Here is a 22,607-nt window from a genome sequence, read left to right on the forward strand (position 1 = left end):
TGATCCCAGCTGACAGGATCTCAGGGTTCAGCTGAGATTGTCAGCCTTTTTTTTCTTTTTACCGTTTAAAAGCATTTTTTAAAAGAAGCGGCAAGCGGGGAAGCGGGCAACGAGCATTGGGTGGGCATGGGCGGGGGGGGGGGGGAGGCAGGGATTTTTACTCCTGGTTCGGCCGATCTAGTCCGAACCAGGAGCATTTCACCCCTGATGCACACGCACATGTGTTCCAGTTTTTTGTTTTTTTGTTTTATTTGAATTTATATCCCATCCTTCTCCGAAAACTCAGGGCGGCTTACATTGTGTTAAGCAATAGTCTTCATCCATTTGTATATTATATACAAAGTCAACTTTTATTGCCCCCAACAATCTGGGTCCTCATTTTACCTACCTATAAAGGATGGAAGGCTGAGTCAACCTTGGGCCTGGTGGGACTAGAACCTGCAGTAATTGCAAGCAGCTGTGTTAATAACAGACTGCATTAGTCTGCTGAGCCACCAGAGGCCCTCCGGGCTGAAGAGGTTCTCCAACACTGGTCTAGCCTATCAAAAAGAAGGATTAGGGGAGACACGACAACTGTCTTCCAGTATTTGAGGGGCAGTGACAGAGAAGAGTGGATTGATGTGTTCTCTAAAGCACAGGAGGAAAGGACAAGAAGTAATCAATGAAAGCTTAACAGAGATCCAACCTAGAACTAAGGAGAAATTTCCCGACAGTGAGAACAATTAATCAATGGAACAGGTTGCCTCCTGGAGTTGTGGGTGCTCCATCATTGGAGGATGTCAAAAATAGACTGGACATCCATCTGACTGGGATGCTATAAGGCAGTGATGGCGAACCGTTTTGACACCGAGTGCCCAAAGGTCGTGCGGAAACATCGCACACATCAAGGCCACACTCTGGAAAAGCTGAACTTCTGGGTTCTAGCGTGCATGTGCACCCGACGATCAGCTGGCTGGCATGCATGCGCAGGCCTATCTTCGGCACTGCCGCATGCGCGAAGGGATCACACTCCGCAAAAACTTCCGGGTTCTAACATGCATGTGCGGCTGATGATCAGTTGGCTGGTGCGCATGCGCATGCTGGTTTTCAGCACTGCCACATGCGTGAAGGGATCATGCTCCGCAAAAGCCGAAATTCTAGGTTCTAGAATGCATGCTTGCCCGATGATGAGGTGGTCGGTGCGCATGCGTAGGCCGGTTTTTGGCACTGCCACGCACACAAAGGACAGCTGATGATGTGCATGCATACCAGAAACCCAGAACATAAACAGGCAAGGCTGCATGTGCCGGGCAACATGGCTTCGTGTGCCACTTTGGGCATGTGTGCCATAGGTTCGCCATCATGGCTATAAAGTCTCCTGCCTTGAGCAGAGAGGGTTGGATTAGAAGGTCCAAGCTCCCTTCCAGATCCTTTCCAGCCCTATGGTTCTAGGTTCTAGGTTCCTGATTCATTTCACAATCTCTTGAATCTCATAATCTCATAGGGGCCTCTGGTGACTCAACAGGCTAATGCAGCCTGTTATTAACAGCAACTGCTTGCAATATTGCAGGTTCAAGTCCCACCAGGCCCAAAGTTGACTCAGCCTTCCATCCTTTATAAGGTAGGTAAAATGAGGACCCAGATTGTTGGGGGGCAATAAGTTGACTTTGTATATAGTATACAAAATGGATGAAGACTATTGCCTGACATAGTGTAAGCCGCCCTGAGTCTTTGGAGAAGGGCGGGATATAAATGCAAATAAAATAAAAATAAAATAAAATAAATAAACTCTTTGCAAATGATCCTTTGAAACCTATCCTGGCAATCACCTGGGCAGAGAAGAAAAAGCCAAGTCAGAATGGGAAATTGAGTATTAAAAGAACAAGAGTGGGGGGAAAATATATGTGTGAGAGAGGGAATAGTCAGGATCGCTTTTGCACCTTTTGGCTACATAATTCCAAACTGGTATTTGGCCCCCAATTGCTCCAAGGGGAGAGAACTCTGTTTAAAGAATGGTTGCCCATCCTTTGGCTAGGAGGCCAAAAGGGTTTAGAGTTACAAAATGTGCATGGATGTGTACCGTGTCTCAGCCCTCCCGAGGTCAACCCCAGCCCTGATGCGCCCCTCAATGAAATTGAGGTTGATATCTCTGCCCTAGAGCTTAACCTTTGAACTTTGTTATGCCTTCCCAGTACTGACCTCGCTGGATTTCCTCACGATGCGGTCTTCCCTGTGTGCAAGAGAAATTAAGTGCAGGTACTTGGAAATGTGAAGATAAATATATTCTTGTCAAATAAGATTTTTTTCTGGGGGGACGGGTTTCGGTGAGAAGGGTTGAGCCTTTTGTTCTCGTTATCTCTTTTCCAAAAGTGTCCAGACTGCCTGTCTCCAAACCCTGTTAAAGTCGACAGGAAATCTGTCCCGTTCAGATTTTTCATTTCCATCCTCAACAGGGCTCCCCTCCTCCTCCAGAGGGGTCCAGAGATATGAGGCTGTCCTGGGTTATCCCCGGGAAACACAATTATTGTTATCCCTGGCAGTGGTGAAAATAAATTGTAATAATCCCATTCAGGGAGTACCAATAACTATGATGCAGCACACAGCCCTATACTCATTTAGATCAGGGGTCTCTAACCTTGGTCCCTTTAAGACTTGTGGACTTCAACCAAAGCTGGCTGAGGAACTCTGGGAGTTGAAGTCCACAAGTCTTAAAGGGACCAAGGTAGGAGACCCCTGATTTAGATTGCTTTTAAACCTGGCTTCATATGATTGTCCCCTAGCTTTTTTGGGGCCAGCGAACACATTGTGCTTATAGCAGTTAGATTGAAAACATTACGTGAACAATGATCCCTTCAGGATAGGCAATGAAGATTGGGACTGTTGGAAGAAATGCCCATCTGGGTTCAGTTCCAAGTGGGGGAAAAAGACATTGGATTCATGGAAGTTGCTTGGAAAGGTTTATTGATGAACAGGATCACATGCCTTGGAGATCTTGGGCGGGGGAAAAAGAGGGAAGAGATGCTAAGAGTCTCTAGGTTTTATATCCTCTTTGGCTTTGAATTTGAGCTTGTGTTCTGATTGGTTGTCACACTCCCACGAGGGAATGCAGGGGTAACTTTGTAGTTGTCTTTTGAGTCCCAGGCTCGGTTGACTCTTGCTGGGTGATGATGTAATGAAAGGGCTTTGGGTAATTCCTACTATGGCTCTGCCTAATAATCTTTGTTATGTAGAATAGACTGGCCCAGGTCTTAATGGCCCATTGACAAATGGGCCATGTGCGTGGGTGGGCTGAGTTTCTGCCTCCCTTTTAGGGGAAATATTCTGCCCTTTTTAATATTTCCCAAAATATCTCATTTTCCTAGGAGAGGAGTGGGTGCTAACTTCCTACAGGACAAATGTTGGCTTTCGGTGTCAAACCATTATTTTTACTGAAAGGAGAGAATGTTTCCAGCTCAGGTTGGAAATGAGGGGTCCTTGGTGCTGAGCATTGGAGGGTGAGGCAGCCCCTCAAATAACTGGAATACTACTATCATGTCTCCAACCCCCAGTCCTTCTTTTCTCTGGACTAAAAAGGTAAAGGTTCCCCTCGCACATATGTGCTAGTCATTCCTAACTCAAGGGGGTGGTGCTCATCTCCGTTTCAAAGCTGAAGAGCCAGTGCAGTCCGAAGACGTCTCCGTGGTCATGTGGCCGGCATGGCTCAATGCCAAAGGCACACGGAACGCTGTTACCTTCCCACCAAAGGTGGTCCCTATTTTTCTACTTGCATCTTTTATGTGCTTTCAAACTGCTAGGTTGGCAGAAGCTGGGACAAGTAACGGGAGCTCACGCCATTACGCGTCACTAGGCATTCGAACCGCTGAACTGTTGACCTTTTGATCGACAAGCTCAGTGTCTTAGCCACTAAGCCATCGTGTCCTGATTTCTCTAGACTAACCACACCCAAATCCTGCAGCTCTTCTTTGTATGTTTTAGTCTCCAAGCCTTTTAATCCTCTCAGTTCCTCTTCTTTGCATGTCTTCTGTATTTGGGTGATAAAATGAAGATCCTTATCACCCAAATATCGAAGGGGTGAGGCTGAGACAAGAGTGGCCAGACCAAAGTTATCCAGACAATTTTTATGGCTTAGGGCAGTGATTGCGAACCTTTTTGGCACTGAATGCCTAAACTGGAACACATGTATGCGCGCATGTGCGCCGGAACATCAGTCAGCTGGTCTTCATGCTCCGGTGCCCACGAAGTGCACCAGAAACCCAAGACCCAAAGACCAGGTCATAAATCAACAGCTTAACTGGTTCTATTATTTATTACTGTATTTATTACTCAGCATATGCACACCATTTTCATTTCTTTCTGTTTCAGATACTGACATGTGAGGGGCAGCTCACCTGTAAATGTGTTGAGGCAGCAGTGAAATGCTCCTGGTTCGGACCAGATTGCCCGATCTGGTAGCAATGGCAGTGGGAGGTTTGGAGAACCGGTAGCAAAAATCCCTGCCCCTCCCCCATGCCCAGCTGAGCCGCGGAATCATCAGAGGTTTTTTTTCCTCTTTTTTTCCTTTTCTTCAGCTGAAAAAATGCTTTTAAAAGTGAAAACAAAAGCCTCGGATGATCGCGCGGCTCAACTGAGATCGTCAGAGGCTTTTAAAAGCATTTTTTCTACAACCTCTTCAGCTGAAGGGGTTGTTAAAAAAATGCTTCTAAAAAGCTCTGACGATCCCAACTGAGTTGCCTGATCGTCAGAGGCTTTTTTTTTCTTTTAAAGGCAAAAAAAAATGCTTTTAAAAGAAAAGAAAAGCCTCTGATGATCAGGCAACTCAGCTGGGATCGTCAGAGGAGCCTTTTTAAAGCATTTTTTTACAACCACTTCGGCTGTAGGAAAATGCTTTTAAAAGTAAAAAAAAAAAAGTTGGCCATGCCCACCCAGTCACATTACCACCCCCACCCCCCACCAAGCCATGACCGCAGAACTGGTAGTAACAAATTTTACATTTCACCACTGTGTTGAGGGCATCTGGAATCTGACAAAGGCCTTTGGAGCAGAAGCCTTGAGTTGTGAAATCTGTCAGGCCTGGAAACCATATTAGACTTTAGGGTTCCAGACGCTGCCACATTTTTCCCCTGAGGGGAGGAAGGGGGGCTGAGGGGTATGGTAACATTCTTCAAGCGGTCAAGGTCGGATGGTGTTCACATCTGCAGGAAGAGTGGCAAGAAGATATTCGAATGAACTGGGAGAACGTGGGACCATGTGACCATCAAAGGGGTCAGGGGGGTGGGACTCTTGGGGTTTGTATAACTGGGGAAAGAATCCGGAAATTCAGTTTTGGAATTTCACTCATCGTGTGCCAGTTTCCTCATGCTAGTAAAGAACTCTGAAAAACAATGGCTTCTGAGGTTTTTTTTTATGCAGAAGAGGTTTTTCTGGAACCTTGACAAAATCCACATCACCTCTGCATTGGTGAAACATTTGTCTTCAGACCGGAGAAACGCCGGTCTGAGACAAATTAAGAAATGCTGTCTTCTCCATTGGCAAACAAAAGATGTTCTTTCATGGACAAGCCCAATGAAAAGGAAACAGGTAGCGTTGCATGTGCATTGTTGGGTATGCTTATTTTTGGAGACGGTTGAAGAATTTCTAGCAGGAACTGTTGACTGATTGCTTTCTTGACCAAGTTGTTGCTTTCACTGCCTGAGTAAAAGCCTCTAACCTCAATGCCTGTGAGGGAGAACCATGGCTATGTTTCGTTCTGAGATTCATTGGTTTTCTTGGTTAGCTGTGATTAGAGTTAAGAGTTGCGTCTGTGGATAATGACTGCCTGGAAAGCAACTTCCGTCCTAAATTATGTTGCCGTCTTGAAAATGTGGAAGTGCAGCATTGATGGGCTGTCTGCTAAAATAAAGCCAGGTCATGACACACACTTGGAAGTAAATTGTGGAGTCTGTCGGACAAGAACCAAGACTGCTTATTCCCAAGTGATATGCCTGTGTAAAGCTTGTAAGAATTCTGGGTAGTTAGAAAACTGATAAAAGTAAGAGTTAGGCAACTTGCAGACCTCAGCTAAAAGCTAGGAATAGAAATGGCCTGCAGCCAATAAAATGTGTATTAGATAACACCTTGGGCGTTCATTAGCCAAGGCTTAGGAATAGGGACAGCTAGAGACCGATAGAACAAATTGTAGAATTATTACTAAAGTGTTTATTAGATGATATTTCTTATTATCCTGCCTTTCCCGCCTTCTCCTTTAGTTAAAATGTATAAAGCTTTCTTAATCCTTTGTTCTTGGCTCTTTTGGCATTTTGGACAAGAGCCCTTTTCCTTGGGGTACCCCAATAAAAAGCAATCAAAACCTGCACCTCGTGTCTGGCATCCTTCACTGGCTTCGGCATCAGGCTCAGACCTGAACTAGGGACAACAGCATTTTGCAGGAAGGATAAAAACCCCAGGACCCCAATATCAGATCTCAGATGAAGCATCTCCTTGAATAACAGAATGAGAAGGACTGATGGCTGACCAGGTAGTCCTTGATTTACAACCGCTGGTTGAGTGACCGTTCAAAAGTTAGAAGGCCCTGAAAAAAGTGACTTCACACATAGGAGCATCTGTTACAGCATCCCCATAGTCACATCAAAACTTGGGAACCAATGTGTATTTACGTGGAGTCTCAGGATCGTTTTTTTAGGACTTTCTGACAAGCAACGTCGACGGAAAAGCCAGATTCACTTAACAGCCATGTTACGAACTTAACCGGAGTTGTTGTGACCCAGGTTCCTGGACTCGGACTCCTGGACTCGGATGATTCAGAAAGTGAGGGAGAAGACCTGGCAAAGCCTGCTTCTCCTGGGCCCTCTCCCTCCCTGGCACCCACCCAAAGGGAGGAGGAGGGGCCGGCAAGGCCTGATTCTCCCGGGTTTTCTTTTGATTTGGCAACGCCCCAAGAACAGTTTTGGCTTGATGCAAGACTGCGCAGACGTGACCAATTCCATATGGTTTTTCTTCTAGGATTCCCCAATTCCATTTTGGGTTCAGCACAACCTAAAAGCCCACACAAAGCTCCAAAGAAACAAAGCAGAGAAGACAGGGGTATCCCTTGTTTGTTTGCAGTATTTTAATACAGCATTAAAACTGCCATAACACTAAAGACAAGCTAATACTATCCAGCAATTAAGGCACATGTCGGAATGCCATTTTATGGACAATCCACAGCAGAATTTCGACAGTCTTTTCCACAACCCTTTTTATAGTCAAGTTGTCACTTTGGTGGCTGAGCTAAGCCTGTCTTCTCTGAGGCCCATGTCCATAGAAAAGTTATTATTTTCTTCATTAAAAAAAAAAAAGCTGTACAGGTTAACGACCGGTTAAAGAAGAGAAAAATTATACAACTGAGAACTCAAATGAGTACAGCTAGAATTTTTTTTTAAAGTAAGTAATTAAACTAATTGAAATCGGCAGAAATTAATATAACGACATTAGTTTCATATATTGTAGTTTGCTGCTCTAAATAACTTTTGTAAGAGATATTAAGAGCTCAGTGCAGGCCTGAGCTCGTTTTAAACAGGGTTTAAAACAAACAAACAAACAATCCTAATAGAACGGAACTATGGGAAACCGTAAAGAATAAGATGCATATAATATACATGATTCTAACATGCATACTGTATCACGTTATGCATTCTAAATAAAAATAAACACAAAATGCTTATAACGCCGCAACCCTCTCTCGGTTTGCAGCCAATGACTGAGTGCATTGCTTTCCAGACCTCAGTGAAATGTTTCTTTAACAGTTTTCAGCATTGTTAGGTAGGGCAAGGCGTACCCTGCTCACCTCTAAGATGCAGTGTTAAAAAAAAAAAAAACACATCCAACCATATTATAGCATTTCAGAAACAGCAACTCTTTGGATCATTTCACACCTTACACAACAAGACACCTGGAGTTCTCCTCAAGAGAGACTGTATGCCACGAAGAGTAAAGCTTAACTGTCTAACAGACCAATCTGGTTCACGTGTGTGCTTTTTACTTTCTAAAATTTGACTCCTCAGATATGGAAATTGTTGGAATTCATTGTTGGAATGTACATCTATGCAACAACTACAGCATTATTCAGCCAGTAGATGGCAGTGTTTACAAATTTGGTTCTATGCTATATAATCTATGCTCTAAGTAAGAGTTTCCTGTTTCCTGTTACAGTTGAACAGTTGAGCAGTAAAGCACATGGTGACTGTGCTTTACTGCTTTGTGGTGCTATATATGAACAGAATTTTTAACAGAAATGAAGATATATATTTTTTAACAGAAAGATTCTAGGTGTGCGTTTAAGTGGAATGTGTGAAAAATATCCATAGAGCATTTACGCTTCAGTTCTTATCTTTGCACTAGAGTTTCTGCTGACAATGGGCAGATGTGGCAGTCATTAGGCCCAGCCCAAATGCATGTCTTAGGTCTGGATTGTTAGTGTTTCACTCAAGGCCATTAAGTGGAAAAAGTAACTCCAACAACCTGATTCTTACAAAATCAGTCCTAGCTTTTCTAAAAAGGCAATAATACTTTCCATAATACACATATAAATAAATTGAATAAGCATATTAATATAAGTTCTAAACACCCAAATAATACACTGGTTACTTAATACTGATATTTTCATCCAAATATAAGCAATAAGAAGAACAATATGGCTTAAAAGAATTGCAAGGCTTCATTTTCTTGTCAGAATTATGTATCAACTTTCATATAATATTCTATGTAGACAATATTTCCTTCTTAATGTAGCTCGGTTGCATATTTTATACAGACAAAGGCACGGTAAAAAAAAAGGAAAAAAAAACACAAATTCCTTCCATAAATATTTTCTTGAGGATACACCCTTAATTTTGTATAATACTTAAGAAAACTCTTAGCTCAGTTAGTATCATAGTATAGAAAACTTTTGAAAGCTTCAGAGTTGTAAAAACACTTTTAAAAAAGCCTCCAGCAAAACTAACAATAGTAATTTTAAAAGACCCTCAAATATATACAGAAAGGTTACTGCAAAGTCTTCCAATAACAATTCAGTATGACAAAGAAATATTTGTAGCCATTCAAAAATTTTAAACATCTAAAAAGTTCTCCAAAATACACACACAGTATTAAAAAAAGAAAAAAAAAATATGGAGAGGAACACTATGTCAAGTATAACTCAAGATAAATACACTTCGGCAAGTAAAACTGTAAAATATTTCATAACAAGGGAGAGTAAACATTAATATCCATGGACTACATTTATGAACTGCACACGATTGTCCCTTTTTACAATTATCCTAAGAAAACACAAGCCTTCATTTTGTTCAGTTAACCACGTCGGTCAGGCTCAATCAGCGCTACAATCACACAGAAATATTTCTAGAGGCAGTGGTTTTTTTTTTTGCAGACATGAAAGGAAGGAGCACTGAAATTTTGGCTAGATATAAATTCATGTCTTATAACAGCGCCGCCCTCCCCAACCCTTTGGGGCACCAAGGGACCGGTTCTGCGGAGAGAGATTTTCCGGTGGACTGGAGGGGCGTGTGGTTCCGCATGCTGCCTGCATCCCGCGGATGGGGCTTCGTTTGTTTGTGTGGCCCCATTTCTGGCATGTCACGGCCCGGTCCCAGTTCACAGCCCCGGGAGTCAGGGACCCTTGTCTTACAAGACGATGTGGCATGAAACATTCTTAGAAGGCCGAATTAGAATCTACTCTCTGTTGAATTGCAGTGTCACAAGGCTGATAGAGGAATTCAATATAAGGCACGTAGGACGTCACTTGCCCCACTGCAGGTGATCCCCTCCGCTCTTTCATGTGGGTCATTTGCAAACCCTGAATGAAAAACTTCACAATCTGGTTTAAAATCAACCCTTCCAGAGGCAACGATCTCGACAGATACTCAAAATCACACTGTACACAACTGGTTTGTTCAATCAATAGCGCTGCTATTAATTCTTGCTATCCATGAGCTTGAGTTCTTTTCTCAGCTGTCTTTAAAGTCAGGGTGTTTCCTAGAGTCTCACGCGCAGAAAACCTACATTCTGAGTTCTGTCTGCCACTGACCTTAATCAAATTGCAGAATCCTATCCAGAAGAGCTCTTTTAGCATAACCAGAGGTAATATTCAGCTGGTTCAGACCGGTTCGGATGAACCGGTAGCTCCAAGGATCAGCTGGCCCCGCCCATCCACCCCCGCCCTATCCTGTCCTTTATTTCCTGCTTTCTAGCTCATCTCAATCATGCAGCACAGCTGATTCCACCCTCCTTGCTGTTCTACTTACTGTTGCTGACTTGGAAGGAAAGCAGCTGAGCTTCTGAATGCTCCATTTTCAGCTCTCCACGCCAACGCTTTAGGCGCGCGCTCACCTTAACCAGTTGTTAAACTGGCAGCATCCCACCACAGAGCACAACATATTAAACCTACATGAAGCGGTTTGGGCTGGACTTTCAACCGCAGAGATCATGCAATGATAGGATCTCCTGCTTGAGCAGGGGGTTGGACTAGAAGACCTCCACGGTCCCCTCCAACTCTGTTATTCTCTTAAGGTAATTAAGAACAACCACCTGCTATTTAAAATGAATTGTGCTCAACTGGCCTTCATTTTTTAACATCAGTTGAAAATAATAATAATAATCTCATCTACATTTTCTTCTTCTAGTACACCTTTGGGGAATTTTATGTAGGCAGGTATGACAACAACTAGAAAGATTTTGGTTAATATTTTATAAGTGCTCAAACAACAACAATAACAACAATAACAAAACCTGCAGCTGGTTTAATATAAGGCTACTTGTATTGTATTTCTCCTATTATTCAATTCTTACTCCTACTTAAAAAGAAAAACGAAGGAACTTTAACGCTAAAGTTCAAGTCTTCAAAAGCCGTCACTTGCATTCTTCCTGCTCTGGATGCTAGAAAGGCTAATAATGTGACTTCAGGAGTCTAATTATCCAGATTCTCTGGCTTATATCTTTTTTCTTAAAACACGTTATAATACCATTAATCTTTACTTTCTTTTTCTGGACTCAATTAATTGAGTCTTTAATCATGTAAACAATGCAGAAGAAAGCTTTCAGCTTGGTTAAATCAGAGGAGATTTGCTTATGTAAACAAGAACTGATCCAGAAATGGTCTAATCGTGGATTCATCTACGCCTATTCATTTTTATAATAAACCCACTGACAATAATGGGATTTGAAGGAGTCGTTTCCAAACCACCGTTGGATCCAATGCAAAATGATGACCCAACTGCTAATGAATTTTATCTAGCTGGGTCAAGAAAATTTACTTGGAGCTAAAATAAATAAATAAAATAGCTTTCTACCTATGGCTTAAAGCAGATTAATAAAGTTCATAATACTCCCATAAAGAGATGCACCGGGTTTCCATGGAAGCCTACACAGATTTAGCAACTTTTCTAAATTAGGAAGTTCACTCCACTACTGTACAACAAGATGCTGCAACTATTTGTATGACAATACAGGAATATATCCCTGTTGATTTGAAGAAGGAAACGTTGTTCACAAGAAATTGTCAGAGATATGTGTTCCATGTACAGTCATGGCCAAAATTGTGGAAACATTTTGGGAAAAAGTGTATTTTTGAGATTTGATGGCTAATAACACCACTTTTTTTTTTTTTTGGAGTTTCAAGATAATCCTATTCCACTGCGGGAATGGCCTGGGAATAGCCCAGACCTTCACCCAATTGAAAATCTATGGAGCCGACTAAAAAAACTTGTTAGTCAGAAGTGACCTAGCAGTAAAACCCAGTTAATAGAAGCCATCATTCAATCTTGGTTTCACATTAGAACAGCTGCAGAACTAAAAGGCTTGGTTCACTCCATGGGAAGACGTTGTAAGGCTATCATTCATGCTAAAGGTTACCCAGCTAAGTAGTAACTGACATGGTGATAATTTTTGTATATCTTGTTTTTACTATGGTGATAATTTTTGTATATCTTGTTTTTCCTATGTGTTTCACTTTTTTTCTTTATACTGTAACTGCAATTCTAATAGCAAATCTTTCAAAAAAAAGTTACTGCATTACATTCTTGATTAAATTATCTTTCCATTGATGTATAATTTTATGATACTACTTCCCCCCAAAAGTGGTGTTATTATTAGCTAGGTTTAGAAAACACACTTTTCCCAAAAGGTTCCCACAATTTTGGCCACTACTGTACATCTGGAAAATAATTCTTGGTGTTGGCAAAAATTTGCCAAGATTTTTTCCCCCCAAATGTGCTAGAGAAACATGTTCAACAAGTTCAATCTACCAAGCCATTGGTGTAATGCTGGCTTGGATGGTCTTATATCTCTGGAAAGTATATGGAAATAGCTGGGACAGGCTACATTTGATTGCTGCTCCTTAGTTCTATGGCAGAAAGGTACGGGTCGACTTGGAATTTATAGAAAGAGACTAAGAATAGGTAGACAGGAGTAGCTAGATCTGTCAAATATCTCCCTTACCCTGTAGACCCTTACCCTGTAATTCTTACATTGCTGAACTCTTGTGGTTTGGCAAAATAAGGCAGGTCCAGTTCTCTAAGTCCTGGGTCCTACCAGTATCTTGAAACTCTTCCAGATGCAAGGCAACTCTGCTTACTTGCCATCTGCAGTTCAGAGCACGGTATTACTCTTCTTGATGATCTGGCAATGGTCTTGTTTGATTTTGTAGAACATAACTTCACTGTTCAATAGTGCCTGATCCGAATTCCTAATCCACCGTCTACTTGTACAAGAACAGGCAGGGCCATAGGGAGGAGTTAAGTGAGTCATTAGCCTAGAGCAGGGGTGTCAAACTCGATTTCATTGAGGGCCGTATCAGGGTTGTGTTTGATCTTGGCAGGGGAGGGGAGTGGGCGACATGGAGTTGGCATGGCCAACTCTATGTCATCCATGTCAGGGGCACCTGTGGTGGCTCCGAGCGCTCTGCCAGAGAAAACGGGCTCCCAAGCACCGTTTTCGGCTGCGATGGTTTCCTGAAACCCTCTGCCAGCAAAAACAGAGCTCGGGAGGGCCGCATGCAGCCCTCCTGAGCTCCATTTTCACTGGCAGAGGCACCGCGGGCCAGTCTTCTGTTATTTCCCCATGGGTCAGATCCTGGTCCGGCCCTTGGGCCTTGAGTTTGACACCTCTGGCCTACAGTCTTTATGCTCCCACAAACAGTCTAAATCCAATCCCATTGATTTTATCTAGCGTCAATTTAGTGTTGACTAGATTCTTGTCTGTAGGCTTGAGCAACGAATCTTCTTAACTTCAATTTAATGTATGGTCTTCATGCCTGACGCTAGATTTCTATAGAAACAAACAGGGGATACCTAGAATACTTCAACCGCTGCTTTAACAGCATTTTAAATGAAGGTAATTTTTTTTAAAAAGAAGCTCAATTATTATTCAGGACAGTTCCAATAAAAGTTTACCATATTTTTCAGACTATAAGACGCACCTAAATTTAGAAGAGGACAACAACAACAGAAAGTTTTTGGCCTCCCTTTTTTCAGCCCTTTCCCAGTCTTTTTTTGGCCTGTTTCTGGGGCTTTTTTCCAAAAAAAAAAAAAAAAAGCCTCAAAAACGGGCCGAAAAAAGCCTTGAAAATGGGCTAAAAAAAAAAAGGCCCGAAAACAGGGTATGTGGAGGCCAAAAAATGGCTGGCAGGTGGGCGGGGCTTTGGCAATATTCAGTCTATAATATGCACAGACATTTTTGCCCGCTTTTGGGAGACAAAAAAAAGTATGTCTTACAGTCCAAAAAATACGGTAGCTTTGTCATAAAGCTTCAAAATTCTCTTGCTTAACAGAATTGCTATAGATAGAACAACAACTTTCTGAAGCTGCCATGACTGGGTTACTTATGGGACCGCCTACTGCCACCGTTTGCCTCCCACCGACCCATGCGCTCTCACAGGGAGGGCCTCCTTAGGGTGCCGTCAGCCAAGCAATGTCGGCTGGCAGCCCCCAGGGGAAGGGCCTTCTCTGTGGGGGCTCCTACCCTATGGAACGAGCTTCCCTCTGCACTTCAGCAACTTCCGGACCTTTGGACCTTTCGCCGCGAGCTTAAGACCTATTTATTTACCCGTGCAGGACTGGCATAGAACTTTTTAGTTGTTTTTAGGGTTTTAAATTTTTAAATTAGGTTTTTGGATTTTAAAGGTATTTAAATTCGGGCTAAATTTAATAAGTTTTTTAATTGATATTTTATTGTATGTATTTGATTGCTGTTTTTATTCTGCCTGTTCACTGCCCTGAGTCTTTCGGGAGAAGGGCGGTATACAAATTAAAATATTATTATTAATATTATTATTATTATTATCTACAGTACATTCAGAATGTATTCAGTTCCCCTTGACTTTTGACAATTTCATTATACTGCAGTCTGATTCCACAGTTGTGGAAATTCATTTTGGACTCATTGAATACTTTACGAATGCACTGTAAAATTAATACATAAGAATGGATATATTTTTCAGTCATGAACTTACTTGAGACTACTTTTCCCCCCTCAGTCGCAGGAAATTCATTTCTACCTCTCCTAATCCTGCCGGAGAATTTTGATGAGCAAATCTGCTTGGATTGATGAAAAGGGCAGAAACCTGGCAGTAGGACGAACCATGGTTGAGATGTTTCCTTCCAAGACAGGCATGGAATCAAAGTTAGATGCTGAATGGCAACTGAGTTTTTTAAAAAACTTGGGCTGGGGGTTGGACTAGATGACTTACAAAGTCCCTTCCAATTCTGTTCTGTTCTGTAAGTAAACCAAGGACCAGAATTAGATCTGATTTGATTTACCTTTACTAAGAATTAAAAAGGGTTAAAAAGAATACTTTTTCCAGTTGTGCATTTAATATTATTAAAAATTACCCTTAATTTAAGTTCCATAGGTCCCTGGAAACCAGGGGTGAAATTCAGCCGGTTCCTACCGGATCGTGCGATATAGTAGGGCTGACTGTGCGAAGCTTCGCCCATCTGCGCGGATGTCATGATATCCTTTTTTGGTGACGATTTTCAGCCTCTCTGCATGCGCAGAAGGCTTTGTACATGCGTGGATGTGGCACATGCACATTTGCGAACCGGTAAGGAAGGTAAGTGAATTTCACCCCTGCTGGAAACCATTTTCAGAGGTCAATTGGCACCCAGAATTGAGGAAGGTTGAAGTGGGACACCCCTCCTTCTGTCGAGCTAGAGGGCACCTTATCATGAAAATGAAATTTTGGTCTATCATATGGCATATCGTGTTATGTATCAGTAAATGAAATCTATCCTCTTTCTGGTGTTCTAAACTCAGGGCTAATTGAAATTATACACTCCCATTGAGAAGCAATCAAGAAATGGTCTTAATCATCATAATAGACCATCAGCTGAAGGTACCAACTGACCGCCACTGGATTTGATATGATCCCATGGGGATTACCCATTTCGTTGATCTTGGCCAACGGAAGTGTGTAAACAGACTCCTACAATATATCTCTGGGTGTTCTAAACTCAAGGCTAAACCTTGATGCTAGACACATTTCTATTACACATTGTTCTAAAAGTCATGGCACCCTTCAAGAATTGAAATAAATTGCAAGCTGTAGGTGAAGGAAGAAGAAGGAGACAACTTATTCTCCCAAAACCTGAAGGCAAGACAGGAATTAATGAATGGAAACTTATCAGAGAGAGATCTAACCTAGATTTAAGGAGAAATTTCCTGACAGCGAGAACAATTAAATCAGTGGAACGGGTTGCATTCAGAAATTGTGAGAGATCCATCACTGGAGGTTTTTAAGAGAGATTGAACAGCCATTTGTCCAGAATGGAGGGTTAGACTACAAGACCTCCAAGGTCCCTTCCAACTGTATTTTGCTCTGATGTGACATGGTACAGCTCCTTATCGGTTGTTGACTTCTCTTACCGTGTTTTTTAAAACCTCATTTGGCTCAATGGAGAGAGAGAGAGAGAAAGAGAGGGAGGGAGAGGCAGAGGGAGAGGGGGAGGGAGGGAGGGAGGGAGGGAGAGAGAGAGAGGGGGGGAGAAGTATTTCTGTCTTTCTTCTCTAAATGTATCAAACATTCCTTTCCTTCACCCTAGTTGGCCAAGGATTACATGGGCGTGCAGTCCAACCCATTGGGAGAACATTCATGTGAGAAAGAATAGCATGAAAAAAGATGAAACTCTGGCTGGTCTCATCATTAATCGTTGATGGAGGAACAGGTCAAACTCCACCCGAAATTATGCGTTTGGGGACAATGATGGTAGAGAAACAGGCACAAGTGGAGAGGGGAGAGTCAGAATTCAGAAAGTCTTTGTCTGTTGAAGACAAAATGATGCACCTCTTGTTGGCTACCTATGTCGGTTATGCAGCCTGAGGCTAGAAAATAGAGCCACCATTGGTAGCTAAAGAAAAAAGTGAGGGTTACATGGGAAGTCAGGGTGAACAGAAACAGCCTTTAAAAATAAGTGTGTTTATGCACGCTTGTTCTGAAATAGGTCTCCTGGCTTTTAGTGGGACCTCCATTGACATAAACGTGCATAAAGTTGCTACACAGGAAAGACAAATTCTTGTCCCACTCTACCATCGTCACGCTTCCATGAAAACCAATCCTCAGACAATTATTCACTTGTTCTTTTTAACCCTCAGATTTTTTTTAAAAAAATACCCTAAAGCTCACCAAAAGCCTCTCTTCAATGGCCCTGTGAGACTCTTGGAAAGCAAACAAGCTAGTAGAACTTCCAAACCATCTCCACAGTCAAGAAAACTGAATATTTGCACCACATCCTTAATTCCTCCTAAAACCTTAGCTTTAAAGAATTCTAGCTGGCAGCATTAGTTAAACTAAGCATTTATCAATAGCGTTTAGACTTAGAGACTGCCCCCATAAAATGCATCTTGAGTCATGCCTGCCCGATCCCATCCCACCCCTTAATTCATCCAAGCATATGTTCCTGACCTTACAGATCTCTCTGGACAAACAACACTAGTTCACTTGGGGTAGAATACTGGAATTGTGTAAACAATCAATTGTGGAAACCACCGTAGCGGTAGAAATCCATCATGAGTATGGCGGGTATAGTCCAGCAAGAGTCAGCGGTCAGTTGGTCTCCACCCATATAAAAGCATGGCTTGTTTTGCGAGACCCTTAAGGAAGGAATACGCATCATACCACATAGACCTATAGATGCAAGCTGTATGTCCGTAGTATGGAGTCCGTACATACACAGGGAAAGTGTTACATTCAGTTAAAGGAAAGGCATATGATTAGGTTAGGCAATATTGGTGACGGATGAAGGTTCTTAGATGACGGTTCCTCCTCCTTCCCTTTTGGCTGATGCCACAGGATCTGTGGTAGCAGACCCAAATCTCCATGGGTTTCTTTATTGCACGCGGCGGCAGTAGTAGCCCAGGACTTTGCATTTCTCGCAGAGATGCTGAGGGTGTTCTTTGCTTTGATCCGAGACGTCCAGCCCATCGGGTTTTTCCAACGGTCTCTGCATGGAGGAGGCAAGCACAGGGATTAAACCCAGTCCCCACGTTTTGCTGCTACACCTCTGAATCCAGACAGACCCAAGGACCTTTTTCAAGAAGCGGCTCAGGAAATGCCTACAGAACCTTCACAAAAAAGTTGTCCGTGGTCTAAAGCAGGGGTCTCCAACCTTGGGAACTTTAAGCCTGGAGGACTTCAATTCTCAGAATGCCCCAGCTAGTTGGAGACCCCTGGTCTAAAGCATTTGATTAATCATCACTACAGTTGTCTGATTGGAGTTCACGATCAGACCGTCCGTAAGTCCTTTGAGGTCAACATCTTGAGCTCGTTTGGAGGTTCTAGCAGGAGATCACTGCCATGGCTTAGTCCAGTGGTGGGTTTCAATTTTTTTTACTACCGGTTTTGTGGGTGTGGCTTAGTGGGTGTGACAAGGGAAGGTTACTGCAAAATCCCCATTTCCTCCCAATCAGCTGGGACTCGGGAGGCAGAGAATAGATGGGGGTGGGGCCACTCAGAATTTTTACTACCAGTTCTCTGAACTACTCAAAATTTCTGCTACTGGTTCTCCAGAGCTGGTCAGAACCTGCTGAAACCCACCTCTGGCTTAGTCTTAGAATAACTATATTGTGACTTTGAATGTACAGTAATCGGCATACATTAAAATGAAATTTTGTTGCCTACAGCTCTCATCAGATCTCCACCTCCAATATACAATACATAAACACATCAAAATAAATAAATAAATAAATAATAAGTAAATACAAAATGATGCATTTACCCACATATATTGTATGACACAGGGAAACAACACAGTCTAGTTCGGACAAATACATGTACATGGTGAGAAAAACGAATCTTGTGACTTTGGCAGTTGGATGGCCTAGGGAACAAAGCTGTTACAGAATCTGGTGGTCCTGCTAGAAATACTTCAAAACCTCCTCCCAAAGGTGGAGCAACAGAAACAAACAGTGAAAAGTGGGTGGGTGGGATCTAACAATGCTTTGAATTCCAAGTACAGAGTGCTTGTAAGCAGTAATGATGAATATCGGGAAGCGAGCTTCCTATAATCTTCTCCGCTGTCCTCACTACTCTCTGTATGGACTTTCTATCTGAGGCACTTCTGCCACCAAAACAAACAGGGATGCAGTTTGTTAAAAGGCTCTTAATCATGCCTCTATAAAAAGTGGCTGGGACGGGAGGAGAAAGATGTGCTCTCCTCATCCGATGCAGGAAATGCAGGCACTGGTTTGCATGCTTCACTATGGATGACATGTGAGGAGACCAAGTCAGATTGTTGGTCATCTGCCATCTCTTTGTATATTTGTGTAGGTTTTTTTTTTCAACAGCTTTCGGCAGAAGAAAAAATGCTTTTAAAAATAATAATAAAAAAACCTCTGATGATCACACAGCTCAGCTGGGGTGGGGGGGTGGAGGGCAGGGATTTTTGCTACCGGTTCTCTGAACCATCCGCCACCATTGCTACCAGATAGGGCAATCCGGTCCAAACTGGGAGCATTTCACCCCTGAATAAATACCTACATACACTGAAATCAGTATGATTTATAGGTAACAGCACAATATATTGTTGGAACTTATTCATAGTTGTCCAGTGCTGGGATTCAAATAATTTAACAACTGGTTCTCTGCCCTAATGGCTGGCTGGATGGGCGTGGCCATGGTGGGCGTGGCCAGGGGGTGTGACAGGCAGCACTCGGCCTCCTGCACCTCCCTGGGAGCAAAAACTGTTTTGGGCCTAGTAGGCCTCCCTGCAGCCTTCTGGGAGCAAAAATGGGCTGTGGGGCGGTGCGCAGCATTCCCCCGGGCCCCAGTTTGGGCTTAGGAGACCTCTCTGCACTTACTTGGGAACCAAAATGGGGCACGTGGGGACTCCTGGAAGGGCAAGGGCCACCCAGCAATTTAACTACCGGTTCACCCGAATTGTCCCGAACCGGCTTAATCCCACCACTGTATTTGTCCCACTTGAATTGACAGATAAGCTTCATTAAATTAAATTCCAACTTCAGCCATATGTCCGAAGGATATCGCAGGTTAGGATTTAATCTGCATTAAACAAGATTATTACATGAAGAGCATTAATAGGGGGCGTTCAATTTAATATTTCTTCTCTCATAGTTAATATTGTCAATTAAATTGGGGCAATGGAACATCTTAAAATAAAATAATATCTCTCTTCTCTTTCCCTCCAGAACTGAAGGTTTTTAATGGAAACAAGTTTTACACAAGCCCAAGTGATTTTTTTTGGGGGGGGGGCAGACATTAATTCAATTTCTGGAATTGCTGACAGACTTGAAATGATTTCTAGATAAAACAAATGAAATTAAACTTGTACACACTAGAGTTACATTAGTGAGTGAGCCAGACAAACACAGTTTGACAATTCCCATAAAACTCCTCAGTCCAATTATCTTAAATTGCTCAATAGACATGTGCTTTTGGAAAACAATAGTACACACTGTTTATACTTCCTTCCTAATATGTTTAAATTACAGATTGGGCTATCATTTATCTGGAATATTTATATCTATTTTCTTCTTTTTTTTTATCAATCCTAAATTCATCCCAAGAACAACCATTGAACTGAACTAAACATCTGCATTTCACTTGCACTTCTTATTGTACAATAAACAACTATCCGTCTTGAATAAATAATATAAAAAGCAAAAAGAACCAAAAATCAAGAGCCACCAAGTTGTCATTATGTAAGATTTTAAAGCATCTTTTCGATATGGATTTAAACCCTGAAGTGGGAATAGGATAGGGTACAGTAGGGTAGGGTAGGGTAGGGTAAAGTAGAATAGAGAGTAGAGTAGAGTAGAGTAGAGTAGAGTAGAGTAGAATAGAATAGAATAGAATAGAATAGAATAGAATAGAATAGAATAGAATCGGAATTAGGATAGGATAGGATAGGATAGGCTAGGGTAGGCTAGGCTAGGGTAGGCTAGAGTAGAATGGAATAGAATAAAATATGGATTAGTATTAGTATTAGTATTAAGGATAGAATAGAATAGAATAGAATAGAATAGAATAGAGTTGTAAGGGACCTTAGAAGTCTTCTGGTCCAACCCCTTGTTAGGCAGGAAACGCTATACCATTTCAGGCGAATGGTTATCCAGTGTCTTCTTAAAAACTTCCTGTATTGGAACATTTACAACTTCTGGAGGCAAGTTGTTCCACTGATTAATTGTTCTAACACTCAAAAATTTCTTCTTAGTTTTAGGTTGCTTCTCTCCTTGATTAGTTTCCACCCATTGCTTCTTGTCCTGTCTTCATGTGTTTTGGAGCAGCGGTCACCAACTGGTGGTCCATGGACCACTGGTGGTCCGTGATAAAATGTTGGTGGTCTGCAGAAAAATTATTTCCATTTTTTATATTGCACTAAATCAAGGGTCCTCAAACTATGACCCCTGGGACAGATACGTCCAATGAATGTTTATGTTGCTGCAGAGAGTCTTTTGGGTCTTTTTATGGGGGTCAAAGGAGGGGGGAGAAAGTTTGACTTGGGGTCTGCTTCAGCCTCTTTGGTGAAGGCTGGAGGGAAGGGCTGCTGGTGGCAAAGAGACCGAGGGCCTTGTTCCAGTGGGACTGCATCATGGTCTGGAACTGGCTGACCATCTCAGCCCGCTGAGCCTCCACCTAGCTTTGCACTGCCACAGGTCTTCCCTCTGCTTGGAAACCCTATGCTCGTTGTCCTCAGTGAGGTGCTTCTGCTGGGCCTCCTTCTCGGTCAGATCCAATTTGAACTGAGCCAGCTGTTTGGCCAACTCTTTCTCATGGCGGCTACTTAATGCCAACTAGTGCTTCCTGTTAGGGAAGTCCTAAGGATCCCAGGCGGGCAGGGGAGCAGTGGCTGGGAGGGGAGGAGCAAGTAGAGGCTGGTGAGGCACCCCTTGATGTGAGTGACATTGAGTTGGCCACACCCACCCAGTCACATGACCACCTAGCCATGCCCACCCAGCCTGTCATTAGGCAGATCCTATTAGTGGTCCGTGGGATTTAAAATTATGAATTTAGTGGTCCCTGAGGTCCGAAAGGTTGGTGACCCCTGCTTTGGAGGATAGGTTGTCCCTCTCTTCCTTGTAGCAGCCCCTGAGATACTGGAACACTGCTATCATGTCTCCTCTGGTCCTTCTTTTCATTAAACTAGACATACCCAGTGCCTGCAACCGTTCTTCATATGTTTTAGTCTTCAGTCCCCTAATCATCTTTGTTACTCTTCTCTGCACTTTTTCTAGAGTCTCCACATGTTTTTTTACATTGTGGTGACCAAAATTGAATGCAGTATTCCAAGTGTGGCCTTACCAAGGCATTATAAAGTGGTATTAACACTTCACATGATCTTGAGTCTATCCGTCTGTTGATGCAGCCTAGAACTGTGTTGGCTTTTTTGGCAGCTGCTGCACACTGCTGGCTCATATTTAAATGATTTTCCACTAGGATTCCAAGATCCCTCACATATACCTCATATACCTTGCTAAATAGTAGTTGGACATAAATGGTTCTTTCATTGTTACCCTTGGGTTTTCAGCACTTCCTGAAGTTTCATGACTTGTCCGTTAAGCAATGGAAAAGTTGAGAAACTCCATAGCTGAGTTGTGCTTAGGACCTCTGATGGCCACCATCCAGCCATGGAGGCATCTTCAACCTGGACATCCCTTTAACTTCTATTTCTACCCTCTTTTGAACCCTGCCCGTACCTGCTTGTGAGGATAAACATTGATATGGCACTTGATACATTCTTGTCCCATGTTGGCCCACGAGTTTCCGCTCATCCATTTTCTCTTGCATTTGGGGCACTTATATTCTCCAAAGCAGCGTTTCTTCCCTTGGTATGGAGTCAAGCCTTCTCCTTTTGGACGAGCCTAAGAACAAGAAAAAGAGAGAAAACAGCCTTAATAAAGGCCAGAATCTATATGTATATATATTTGGCTGAGTGTGTGTATGTATGTTCCAGCATAACTCTGGAACGCTTTGAGCAATTTCAAACAAACTTGGTACACAGATGACTTACTCTCTGGAAACAAATACTGTGGGGGTAAGACACCCCTAACACCCCTCAGGGTGTGTGTTCTGTTAAGATACAGCTTGTTGTGCCTTAAAATGGCTTCTACTGTACTGTCTTAAAATGGCTTCTACTGTGTAGCACAGT

General features: G+C 42.6%; 1 protein-coding gene across 1 annotated transcript in view; it reads right to left on the minus strand.

Annotated features, from left to right (window-relative positions):
* Positions 1-7,066: 7,066 nt before the first annotated feature.
* ZCCHC24 (zinc finger CCHC-type containing 24) overlaps positions 7,067-22,607 on the minus strand; it is a 189,396-nt gene continuing 173,855 nt past the window's right edge. Inside the window, exons 3-4 of the mRNA XM_058189521.1 lie at positions 22,156-22,320; positions 7,067-17,444 (exon numbers count right to left, since the gene is read on the minus strand). Of these exons, the coding sequence (XP_058045504.1) occupies positions 17,331-17,444; positions 22,156-22,320 (279 nt within the window). The 3' untranslated portion in view covers positions 7,067-17,330. The remainder of the gene's footprint in view (positions 17,445-22,155; positions 22,321-22,607) is intronic.

Source organism: Ahaetulla prasina, chromosome 6, assembly GCF_028640845.1.
Source record: "Ahaetulla prasina isolate Xishuangbanna chromosome 6, ASM2864084v1, whole genome shotgun sequence".
In the NCBI taxonomy this organism is placed as follows: domain Eukaryota; kingdom Metazoa; phylum Chordata; class Lepidosauria; order Squamata; family Colubridae; genus Ahaetulla; species Ahaetulla prasina.